This window comes from Apus apus, chromosome 5, assembly GCF_020740795.1.
Source record: "Apus apus isolate bApuApu2 chromosome 5, bApuApu2.pri.cur, whole genome shotgun sequence".
NCBI lineage: Eukaryota > Metazoa > Chordata > Aves > Apodiformes > Apodidae > Apus > Apus apus.
The window spans coordinates 11,253,165-11,266,464 of NC_067286.1; the positions used below are offsets into that span (position 1 = coordinate 11,253,165).

A 13,300-nucleotide genomic window follows, 5' to 3' on the forward strand; every position below is an offset into this window, starting at 1 on the left:
CTTAATAAATATGTTTTTAAAGTTCTAAACAACTGTAAATAGGATACAAGTTCATTCCCAGTCTCTTACTGTCTTACTGCTTAAGAAAATCAGTTTGCTTCCCACCCACCTATTAGTGAAATTTCATCTGCGCTGTATTTGAAAATTACAAGATAATTTTACAGAACACTTAATTCTTTTCATTCAGTGACAAACTGTGACTGGATTAGGTTTGTTGTATGGTCAACCTAAGGTGCGCAATCTGACTAACCTTTACAGCTGTAGTGCTGAAGTTACCAGATTCAGAAACACTCCTGATCACATCCATACCCTCTTTTCCTGGTGGTTAAATACCTATTAAGTAGCTTCCTGTCCCTGGAGAAGGCTCCCTGACTCTGCACTCCGAGAAGTGCACAGCACGCAGAGTGATCTTTCTGTATTTTAGTACAGCATGATCATCACAGAAAACAGAGCATCCAGTCAAACAAATTACTCCCGAGAGTATTTGAAGGGTTATGAGGGTTAGAAAGTAGAGTAAAGTTTAGGAACAACTGCGTTGCAAGCTCAGACATTTTGTTTATCTGCACTATCAGCTCCGTCCTTCTCTTGTGTACGGAGCAGACATCAGACGCTTTTTCTCCCACGCTGTGCCGAGTATCTCTGGTATCGGTCAGCTGATGGGTTGCTGAGATTAATTATATACCATCAGGGATTGTAGCTGTTTACAACTTTGTTGTCAGGCTTCAGGATTTACTCTTACAAAAACACACTCTTGCAGCGTCAGCCTATTCATGTGTGCTTTGGCATTAGCCAAGGTAAAACTGTCCTATTGTTATGTGTAGAGTGTCTGGCACAGTAGGTCATCAGCCTGGAGCACCGAAAATAATTGCCTCTCCTTTTACTATCAGGTGAGGCACTGAACTACAGCAAAGACAAGCAAAGCCCACAGTGGTGAAAAAACTGTAGAATTTTTAAGAGGGAAAAGTTGATTGCAGTCTAGAGAGGTTTTGGTTTTACTTCTTTAAAGGGAGGAGTTGCTGTAAGCCTGGAATTAATATCTGAGAGAAAAACTGTGACTGGGAATGCTGGAAATGTGGAAGATGATTTTTATGTGGAAGTGATCTACTGAGTTGCTTTCCTTTATAGGATTCCTCTTTTAAAAATTATTTCCTTATAGTGTGCCACAGCATTCCTTTTGAGACAGAATTTTTTTAAAAGAGCAGTAAAATCTGTGGGGAAAAGGATACAGATTTCTACTTTCAAACACCCAGTCCTTTTTGTCATATGCTTTGTTTCCTCTTCCCGAAATCCATTTCACCAATATTCCTATTTAGCCCGGTTTCATCCTGTCTTATCTCCACTACAGCTCCTTCCAATACCAACATGCAGCACCAGCTTACCAAAACACGTCTTTCCACTCCAGTCTGAATGGAAGCAAGATGGAAAAAATCACACAGGTCTCTCCACTCTGAAAAAAAGTCTATCATGAATACAGGCCTCACAGCTAAGACACGTATAATCACCTCAGCTTCTCTTTAACCTCTAAGCAGTCTAAGTCAGTCTGGCTTATTTAGTCAGCAAATACGTTTTCTTTTAGAGAGGTAGCTAGCACAACATGGAAGCACAACCTTTGACTTGGGAGTTTTGCAACGGTAACTGGTAAGATACTAGTAAGAAAAATAATTTTTAAAAATCTGTAGCTTTTACTGACTGAGCTAGTTCTGAATCCCTTGCAGGAAACAAACTAGTGTAAAAGAGGAAAGAATACTCACATTTGTACAGTGGTCAGAAAATGTCCTGGAAACTGAAAAGTAGTAAGAACTTAAGTTACTTCTTTGCTAAGTCAAAGCCACCCTTCCCAGCCACTGTTTCCAGCAACTATCAGCAAGGAAATTTAAGAAAAGAAAAAACCCTTCAACATTCATGTCAAATGATACATCTTTAATTTCTAAAAGGTGTAAGTACTAAGAAACTGATCTAGTTGACAGGCAATTAATCCTCCTTGCATAGTACATTTATCTCCATGGGATAGCAAGTATTACAACACTTAAGGAAAACTGGCACCTAAGTGAGCAGGCAGCCTCAATCCTACACAAAAGTTACAGACAACCTCAGTGATTACAAGTTCTACTTTGTAAAGGATCCAGAGAATAGTCTTTGTCCACATCTGTCCCACAGTACTATTCTTTCACTGTACTTCTTTTCAGGTGGCCATGTGTATGAAAAACATAAAAGGCTGCAACTCACACTGATATAGTAATTCACAATAAATTAGCTCCATTCTATTAAAACTTGGCCTTTTTGAGGTCAGATACCTCAATGTATGTAGTTATGGACTTTATTTTTTTCTGAAAAATGTGTACCTCATAATAATTATAAAATGATTACTTGATTAACACTTCAACCAGAAGATGTTTAATCCTCCCTTGAGAAGGTAAAACGTGAGGCTTCAGTGTTAGAAGTGCTCTTGACACTCATCTAAAACAAGCACCGAATCTCACGTGAAGCCAAAAAGATTTAACTTGCTTAACAAGCTTACTAACAAAACAAGAGTAAAGACACTTTTTCATATAAAAAAAAAATGAGTTACCTTTTACTGTATGTGCTAGATGTATCTACAACAGATTTGTTTCCTTTACAGAATGACAAGTGGAGAAGAGCATTGTACTTACATCATCATTAATTAATCCCTTTTTTCTAGTAACTTGTGTCCTGATTTTCAAAAGCACTGATTATCAACGTGTCCTAGGTATTGAATGGTAGCAGCAGGCACTCAGAACTGTTGAAAATAGACTGTTAGTACTTGTACTTATGCTGCAACTGCACCATTTGAAAATATTCCTCTTGAAAACAGGTCATTTACCTCTTAGTCAAAATCGACTATTTTAATCATTCTTGTAGTGTTTTAGAATATTTAAAATAACTATTAACACTAATTACTTAGTACACTATCGTGGATTAACATAAAAATTAATATGTCAAAAATTAAGTTTACGATAAATAAACTTTGGAAAAATTTATACAAGGCCGTAAATAAATAATTTGAACTTCAGTCTCATTAAAAAGTAAACCAGTACATCACATGACAATACCATCCTATCTAGACAATACAATCTTGCTATATTTTATTGCATAATAATTTGAGAGTAACATCTTAAGTAAAACATATAAAGAAACAAAATCATTAGATTTACTTCCTTTAATATTGAACAACCAAAGTTTCTCCTTTGTACATAATGCAATTTAAAGATAATATAATTAGCACTTCCAGCATTAACAGTCTGTATTTACAATGAATGAGATGGGGTGATCATCTAAAGAGTACTCAAATCTGTATGAAACAAATCAAAATATGAAAATTTACAGTAGGCTCAAAATCAAAAACTTTTCCATTTATGGAATGCAATTTTAAAAGGCTTTGTCACCTTTATTACTTGTAGGGGTTCCTGAAATGATAATTTTTAATAGTATTTTAAGCATCTGAAATCTTCAGTAATGCCTTCATTATTTGTACATAACATTAAAAATTAATTCCAATCCTTCTATTTAATATTTGACTTGCTTGTAGACCAGTCTGAAATCTGATGAAAGGATAACAAAGAAATTTACTATATAATCCTAATTCCATAGTCCTGAATATACAATGGTTGGAAGTAGATGATGTCAGTCCATTCCAAGGGTTATGTACACAAAACTTACAAAACGTTCTTCGCTCTTGCATAAAATGTGTACACAGTATCAATGAGCGGGGAACTTCAAAGTTCTTATGGGTTGCTGCTGGCATGGACCTTTGTTGATTGAAAATAAAATACCTTTCACTCTATTGTTCTGGTAGCAGTTCTAGAAGTTAATCATCAATCCCTGGTGTTTCACCCTGTTGTATTCTGGAGGCTATTCTAATGGCTTCTTCCAGAGACTGTTGTTCTCCAAGCTGAAACACATGCATTTAAACATAAATAAATCCAGAATGTTACATATGGATATCACTGTGTATTAAGATTAATAATTAAAGATTAAACAATATATCTGGATATGATCAATACTTTAGCACCAGTAAGTGTGATCAGTAGGGTCACACCTCTGTAATTATACTAGGAGCTATCTAATCAGCAAGACAGTTAAGGTAACTTCTGATAGCAGATTAAACTCAGTGTCTATGTATCTACCAAATAAATTTTCTTCAAAGAACTGCTGCATGGTAAACATTATTTCATGACACAAAAAGGTGATGATATTTCAACTTGGCAGATACAACAAAACTAAGATAAGGCTTTCAGAAGTCACAGTGGCTGTTGAATTACATTTTAACATAGGTAAAACAAACAAACATCTTCATTTTTCATAACTCTCTTGCAGAAAGTCAGCTCTTTGGATCACCATATGACATCAATATATATTAAAAGTATACACTTATTGCAGAATCCTGACTGTATAAAACAGCAGTTACCCTTACACGTTCCACTCTACAGTTGGTTAGAGAGGAAATGATCTTGTAGTTATAAGTACAAAGCCATCAATGTACCTGGCACTGTCAGAAGCAACCAACCCTAAATAAAGACAACTTGACACATTTTTGGGAAATAATCCAGAGAGCTTCATAATATGTACACCATGCACTTACATCCAGTGTTTTGAACACTGAAGACAACCTCAACCTAACAAAAATGTGAAGCTGGTCATTACCTACTAGCTTGGGAGAAAGATGTATGAGACTGTGAAAAGTATAAACCAGATTATTTGACAGATGGACAGACCTAATGGGACAGTTCTAGATACTGCTTGTGACTTGCTTTTATAGTCACTGGATTCACATTCTGGAGCCACTCAAATCAAGAAGACCTCTGTTACCCCCTCATTAGGACTTTAATCAGGCTACTAGCTTTATCTTTAGAAACCAAATGGATTAAAATAAAAATTAGAAGAAATCACATAGTCATGAATAATAAATAATATTTTAATTTTGAATTCTCTATTTGTATTGTATATTTTAAGTTTTTAATTAATATAAAGATACTTCAGCAAAAGCTTCACTGCTGGTAACAAAAGAGGGGCATATGGAGAGAGTGCCTGCGTTTGTCTTTCATTCAAAGGACACACTGCTGAGGGTGCAAGTTACTTTTTTTCTTTCTCTCATGAAAACTGTTGCCTTTTGCTATGCTTTTTCTTACATGCAGTTTTGATTTCTGCCAACTTAGCTCAAAAGACCCGAGTTAAGAGCTGCTTGACTTTCACTGCTCTTCCAGTCAGCATGCAATTTGCTATTTCCCATTTAACAAAGGGGAAAACAACAATCCCTGATTTCTGCATGAAGATATTAACACAATTCCTTTCTGCCTGAGGTCTTCAGAGAATACCATGCATACATACACTTAGACTGCAGCATTAATCCTGAGACTCAAATGCCCAAAGGTTTTGATCTCTTAACAGTTTCAGTAAATATGAACAATATGAAAGAACCTGACTTAAGTTGCTGTTACCTCCACTTGCACAGTATGTTTTACTGCCTGGAAATGAAATTTCTGAGTGCATTTTTTTGCATTTATTTTCCTATTTGAAGCTATTTCCAAGATCCTTCCAAGTACACATATTGACTTATACTACTTAATACTGATTTGCTAAGACACTCTTCAGAGCATCTCCTCTCTGCATAGCCACACTTGATGTTCTGTCACACTGGTATTTGTCAAAGTGAAGGCCCATCATGCAAACCATACTCAAGACAGTTGTATATACTCAACTCCGTTTGAAATTCATAGAGTTTTCTCTATGAATGAAATTAATGAAAATTATCCTCCTCCTAATTGTATACCTAAATGTATGGTTCCTATGATTTCCTATGTTTTCTAGAACAAAACGTATGTTGCGGTGATACCCAGACAAGAACAGGATCAAATACACAGTGTTGAGTCCTAATTCCACAATATATTTGAATACAAAAGTAGCTTCATTACATTCCCACTGGACTTATTATTATGCACGTAGTTTAACACAGAATCAAGAGGGCTATGAGGAGGACTAAAAGTATTAGGCACTCTGCAGGACTGATCCTAGTATGGAACCCAACATTTAAACTAATTCAGCTCCTTTTACTTTGAGTTTAGAATTGGCTTCTGTCCTTGGAGTGGCAATTTCTGTAGGATCCTTCAGTCATTCATTTGAACCTTGACTGAAATGTCATTAAAGAGATGAACTTTAAAAATACTAAGTCCTCCAGATTTAACATTTCCAAAAGCTACTATTAACCTACCATCATAACAAAAATAAAATATACATGTAGTTAATTTAATGTTTGAGCAAGGCAGCATACTGATCATTGTTTGCACTTCAAGGTTCATTTAACCTTCCAGTCCAGCCAAGCTTACCTCTGAATAAACTACTCACAAAAATACTTGTCTAGATATTAGTTTTGGTTATTTTCTACATAAAAGCTTAATTTGTGCCTGGTTTCCACCTTCTTTTAAATTAGCCCAATTTAAATGATACTCTTTCATTACAGTGTTTGGACAACATGAGGAACTATTTACAGAGACTGTTGCTCATACTGCGCTGGTTTGACACATAAACAGAAAGTTAATATTTCCAGAGATTTTTTATTATTAATAGTTCTATATAACTGTTTAATCTTTCTGTTCACACTTCATTATTAGCATTTCAAGGTTCAAAAAACATAAACTCAGTAATTTTTCCTGTGTAAGTTCCTAGAAATTTACCCTTGAGAGTCTGGCTTTATATGTATCAGCTCTGTAGGTAATGCTGAAGGATGAATTAAAAGTGCTTTTCGGCTAAAAAACTGGGACTCCATGAACAATTCAGGTGACCTGAAGTTTGGCTCTCCCCTAAGTTCCCCTTTTTTGGAAGTTCTACAAATAGATTTGGAAATTCCTAATCCTACGCAATATTTTAAGTATGAGATCATATGGTCATAGACTTGTTTTTTTCAGGGAAGCCTAGCTCTAGAATTAAGAAACACTCCAAAAAACACTTATCACCATCTTACCTGTACTGCAATTTGCGTTCCATTGGATGTAGCCAACAATGTAACAGGTCTAGTTTCTGTAGTCACTAAATGGTGCCCATGTTGCTGGTGTCCCATTTCTGATGAGGCACTGTGAAATGCTGCTAAGTCTTGAGCCACAATAGCAACCTTCAAGACCCAAGGAAGAGAATCAACTGGATGACAGATATGTTACTGTTACTGTCCTCATACAATGGTTATCTTCAAAGTTAAATTCAAAGCTGTGATTATTCATGAGCATAATTTTATTGTGCGAGACATTTTTTACGAAAAGTTGCAATCACTGTGTTCTCAAAGTTATCTATTAGCTCTAAAAATATAAATAGCATCAGAACTGCACAGAAGTTCAACAGATGTGTCTATAAGCTCATGATTATTTATACCTACAATGCATGGTGATTAACAAGTATCTTAATTTTCCTGTGGTGTGCTTTTAGAACACTGGAATGTATTTTAACTTACAGAATAAAAACTGTATCACTATATTTCTACTAAAAAAGTTATGTATTTGTATATTAAAAAATACCATAAGCATATACCTACAGAAGTGCTTCCTGTCTGCCAAATAAATTACAGTTCCATAATATTAAGTGATAAAGTTGCAGTTTGTACTGGATTCCTTTCTTAGATCTGCCACTCATCTACTATGGGACTCTGGGGAAACAGCATTTCTAGGTCTTATTTTACATCTACCTAAATGAATTACCAGAGTGGTACCTATTTTTTCTATTTACTTTTCTTTCTGCCAAATTATTGTTTATAAAATGTTCTGCCATATGTTGATATACAGCAGTGGAGCAGAACACGTCATACTCTCATGAGGGGAATGCTATGGCCAGGTGTTGAAAACTGCTGTACTTAGTTAAATCTATGTGAATGACAGAACTGTGATGGCTTAAGTGACTATTTTATATAATCTTATAAAAAACATTACACAGGTATGCAGCATAGTATCTTACCTGCTGCCCTTCAGTGCCTTCTGCAGTAACCATCGCTACAGAATGTGTTCCTGCAGAAGAGATGACAGCGTCGTGGGCAGGGACTGTGATGGTGGTGCCATCTTGTGTTACCATAGTGATAGTATTGCCTATGGCCTGCATATCTGCCTGGGATATGTTGACCTGAAACACAAAATCATTCCAGAAGTAAAAAAAGGTTTGATAGCTGCTCAAGTCACACCTGGGTCTCAAGCTTTTGGCAACAGGTTTTCATGTAAGGTTTTTTTTTTTTTTGGGGGGGAAGCTGATTAGCATTTGGAGTGTAACAGCATTTCTCAAACAAAATTCCTGTTAGTTGGATTCAACAGGAATACCCCTGCTACTTCAGTTTCTTCATCTGAAACAAAACTGTGTAACAATCCAGAACAAAACAGAAACTTGTTCCTAAGGGCAGGGAAAAATTGGTAACATGCTGCCCAACAGATCTAGCAGCCATTATTCCACCTCTTGACCGACATGCTCATGCACTCCTTGAGAATCACTGTCCCTCTTTGGCCAAGTCCCCATCTTGGACAAAGAGCCCTTACTGCATTCATCTTACTGATTGGGATGTGATATTCCATGACCTTTCAGACAGACCTATTTGCTTACAAAAATTAAATTATGGCTCTCAGTAATAAAAAAAGGATGCATACTTGCCCCCAGAGTTTGCAGATCCATGTTAATCATATCCCAAATAACTGCATGATAGATTATCTATGCGCCTTATGCAATAGACAATAGGACTCAAGGTAGTACCACCTGACCTACTTTTATCTTAATGGCAATACTAAAAAGGCCTATGAGGGCTTAGAATTTAAACCACAAATAAACAATTCATTAAAAATTAATTATATAAATTACTGCCTGATGTCTCCAGTATAAATGCATTAGCACATCAGATACATGTTTTAATGTCTGATTTACAAGGTAATAAAACATTCCAGAACTAAAGTCAAGCTGAAAGGTTATTTAAATAAATGCAGGAATTTCATGTCAAGGTTTCTGGAGGCCTTCATTTTATAGGGTAAAAATGTGAGTTACTTAGTACTGCTGCAATGTTCAGGGCTGGAAATATAACAGTCCTCTTTAATATTTCATTTCCAATCTGAATTTAGAAGATATCTTTTATATGCTACTGGCATTTCAGTTACCTTTGCAGCTGAAATATAAACTTTCCCCATATGCCTTTGCTTTATTGCCATAGCTAAACAGAAGAGTTGTGCTGAAATCCCCTTCCAATGCAATTTCATATGACATCCTTAAAAAATATATTCATGAGAATCCTTAAAAATATATATTGTAGCATTTTTCAACTGCAGTATCAAAGTACTCCTTACCTTCTTTTTTGTTGGAAATAGTATGAACTGCACACTACCAAACTGCTTGTGAAGTGAGCACCTGAACTAGAAAGATTTCCTACCCCAACACCCCCCTACTGTGTTTGCAGACAACAGTGAAGACAACCATCAGATATTAATAATCAGGGAGTTCTGAGAAAACTCAGAAACTAGGCTGTATATATAACAACTGTTAACAGCCCATGCCTACTTTAAGAGTGACAAAGACAGTAAGGATACAAAAAAAAAAATCTATCTTTGTATTAATACAGTTTAAGATGTCAGAATATGTGGTTTAATGGAGGTATTCCACAGGAAGCCCAATCCTAAAAACGGCCTGACCCAGCTCCAAAGAAGCTTCTTTCCTTAAGAAACCCACACATGTATTTATCAACAATCCTAAAAGATTTTAGAAAGCACATACGTGGAGTATCTGCAAACACCTGCCTTAATCCTCAACATATTTTGCCAGCTCTTCAACACTGTGGTTACTTACATGTTGGGTTCCATCCTGGGATATTAGTGCTACTTGTTGACCTAATCCTGACTGAGTAACTGTAGCAACCTGTGCAGAAATTACATCTTCTCCCTCTACACCAGTCACATATGTTATCTGGGAGCCTTTGAGAACATCTTCACCTTGACCTATTTGATACAAAGAAGGCAAAGAGGATAGTTTATACACTTTTAAATGCTCCTAAGAGACCCCATGACAACAATGAAGTTCCAGCCTGGTCTGAAGGTTTTAAACACTCCAGTAGAAAAATTATAGTGGGAAGTTGAGAAAAATAAAGGGAAAGATACCAAAAGCAAGTCAGAAAGTCTGTTGTTCTGGGAACAACTGCTTACTTTGAGCAGTAAGCTTTAACACACCAATACTACACAAAGAAAATACACATTTAATTTATAAGAAAATATTAAAATGGTGACAAACATTTCTAAGTCATTCATTACATGTTAACCTCTCCATACAAAAGGCTCCATGCAAACACAGCTGGCAGCTCTTTAAAGAGTTATTAATTAACAAACATACAGAAGAACACAGTGATGCCTTTGTGTGAAGATTTAAGTAAGTTCATAATCTTAATAAATGTTTAACTTCAGCAAATGAATCTTATCATTCCCTTGAAAGGAGGAATTAGACTATAGCAAATCTGCTTGAGGCATTCAGTAGAGTTTCCCACATCCATGTAGTAAAGCAACTTTTCTGACCAGAACAGTTTGCATGTGTTTCCTATCCTCCGTCACATCTAAAAATCACAAACTGACATGTGGTGTTTCTCCTGTCACAGTACTTCATTTGGTCTGATCTTTTATACTCATAGGATTCAATACTCAGGATACCATGAAAATCACATTCTAAGGAGTATAGCAGCACATGAGTTTATTTTCATCTTTGTCTCAAGGACAGCTTACAGAAACTGCTACTAACTGCAGCAAAACCAGCCCAGTATGAGGGTGCTGCAAAGACAGGTTCCATTTCTCAAGGCAGTGCCTTTACTCCTTCACAAGACTGTCACCAACCATGATGTTATACATACTTTTTGAAAAATCCCTAAGAAAAATCCAGTAGGTTGTGAACATCAGCATTTTAGATTCTCTAAGGTCCCTTCCCACATTCATGTTTATAGCAGGCTTGCTGGGACTGCAGCTCAAATACCTCTTTTATCCTCAGGACTTCTCTAAATGAGTTTATGATCTGGGCAGTTACTCTCTCAGTTTCTGTTTACAAGTTGTCTACCACACTAAAAAGTCCAATAAAGAAGTCAAATAACTTTATTAAGTACTTCAGGTTTTTATCTATGCTTTCATTTCCTTGGTTATTAAAAAAAACATCAAAATATGACGCACCTTATATTTTTACAACAACACATTCAAAGACTGAAACTAACCTGGGGGTGGCTCAAAAAAAGCCTCTTGTTCTTCTTCAATGGGCTCTGTGTCATTGTGTGCTGTCCGCTTGTGCATAGCAAGTGTAGATATCTGCTTGTATGTTTTCCCACAGTGATTACAGTTATATGGTTTGGAATGAGTATGTACAACATGATGTTTGTATAAACTGGAATACTCTGTAAAACGTTTATCACACCCAGGAACTGTACAGACGTAGGGCTTCTCCCCTACATGGAAAAAGAAAAGAATAAAGAGAACTCTATTCAGAATGCACATAAAAAATTGTCAACAACTGATATTTAGTGACACACTTCCATTACCAACCATACTTCAGTTTCACTGGCAACAATGAAGCTCAGGCTCACAAAGTTTTATCAATGCAGCCACTCACTGTCTTCTGTAAAAACTACTGCCAGTAAAAGCTGGGCCCTTTTTTGTCCCTGTCATTCTGTCTGAAACATCCTTCTCATTATGACAATGAAACAGGCTGAAAGCTGTGTTGTCAGTTTGGCACTGTATTGAGAATTTTCTTATTTTATTACTGGAAGCCCCATATTTTCCCAATGATCAGGTATGTTGATACACTGGTAAAATTTCCCTTACTTTTGAGTCCAATATCTGAAGACATCTACAGGAAGCATATGTTTACATCATTATGGTTTCATATAAAAATTTATTTCAATTAAAAAATCAATTTTAAAATGTCCAAATTACATTATAATCTAAAAAAGTAAACTGAGATACAAAATGTACCTCTGTAAAACTTGTACTTTTATAAAATAGAAAAGCCTACCAAGATGATATGCCTATGACTGGCTTTTACATTTCAGAATCTTTGAATTGGTGCCAATTATTTCTGCGGATTACCCCTGACAATGAAGTTGGGTATTTTCACCTCCAGTCAACAAAAAGAAGGTTTTGACCACCACTCTAGCAGCAAGGAAAATACAGCTGGGATGACAGGGCAGGAGACTCACAACAGTGAGCCAAAGTCAAGCTCACATTGGAGGCAAGCCCCAGAACCATATTAAGGATTTAGCCCAATGTCCACTGAAGACAAGGTTTTGCAATAATTTTAAAGAACTTGTATCCAAACCAAAATTATTCTACCTTGACAGCAAGGCAGGAAACCTAACTGTTTAACTATGATCAGCTGAAAGGAGGATGGGGCCCAAGCAAGAGCACCATGCCAGGTCACATAAACACAGCTGTACCCAATTACAATGCACCAAAACAGTGTTCACAAGTAGAATGACAAAGCCTCTTCCAAGCAGATTCCACTTCAAAATACAAAAAACCACTCATATACCTGTGTGTATTCTCACATGATTCTTATAATTAGTTGCACTGGCAAAAGCTCTCCCACATCCTGGCTCTGTACAGTAATAAGGCCTTTCGCCTGTATGTGTCCTGATGTGAACCTTTCTAATATTAGATGTTGTGAATGACCTGCCACATCCTTCAAATGGACACTTAAAGGGCCTTTCACCTGGAACAAAACAAAACAAAAAAACAAAGGGTACATATATAAAAGTTATAAAAGAACAGAAATCCTAAGTTACACTTAGAGTGAAACTAAGAATCTAAAGCTATCTAATACTGTCTTTGAGACCCTCAGTCAGAAATATCACAAACATGCTACTGTGGAGTGTTCTACAGCCAAAGCTGGCAAAAGTCAATTAAATAATACAATCTGTAAGCTAAATTATGAAGCATTTAGATTAGTACTTTATGATGTATAAATAAGACTCAGATGCTTCCACATTATCCGTATTCTAACATATATTTAACAGTCTCCTGAATTAATACATACATTATCCAACACAAGTGTAGTGTACCATTTGTACATTTGTCAGTTGTAATTTATAAAATGACACACCTTCATGATTCAGCAAATAACCAAGATACAAATGGATTAGTAAAACTCATTATAGAAAGCCTTACATGAGAAGAACCAACTTTTTAAAGGGAGTCAGCCCTGAAGTTTCAAACCCCAGAACCGAAGCAACTGTAAATACAGGTTTTTAAAATAAGACTATTCATGTAACACAGGTTTAAGCACAATGACTTACACGACTGCACCAAAACATCTCACC

The 13,300-nt window shown here is 36.1% G+C and overlaps 1 protein-coding gene across 6 annotated transcripts in view; it reads right to left on the reverse strand.

Annotated features, from left to right (window-relative positions):
* Positions 1 to 3,163: 3,163 nt before the first annotated feature.
* The window catches only part of ZNF143 (zinc finger protein 143), a 39,302-nt gene continuing 29,165 nt past the window's right edge, over positions 3,164 to 13,300 (reverse strand). For 5 of the 6 annotated variants that reach the window (XM_051621115.1, XM_051621111.1, XM_051621114.1 and 2 more), the window contains 6 exons: positions 12,514 to 12,693; positions 11,204 to 11,431; positions 9,808 to 9,956; positions 7,954 to 8,115; positions 6,977 to 7,123; positions 3,164 to 3,910 (listed from right to left, as the gene is read on the reverse strand). In XM_051621115.1, the coding sequence (XP_051477075.1) occupies positions 3,827 to 3,910; positions 6,977 to 7,123; positions 7,954 to 8,115; positions 9,808 to 9,956; positions 11,204 to 11,431; positions 12,514 to 12,693 (950 nt within the window). In that variant the 3' untranslated portion in view covers positions 3,164 to 3,826. The remainder of the gene's footprint in view (positions 3,911 to 6,976; positions 7,124 to 7,953; positions 8,116 to 9,807; positions 9,957 to 11,203; positions 11,432 to 12,513; positions 12,694 to 13,300) is intronic. The other variant, XM_051621116.1, reaches the window with a different exon arrangement.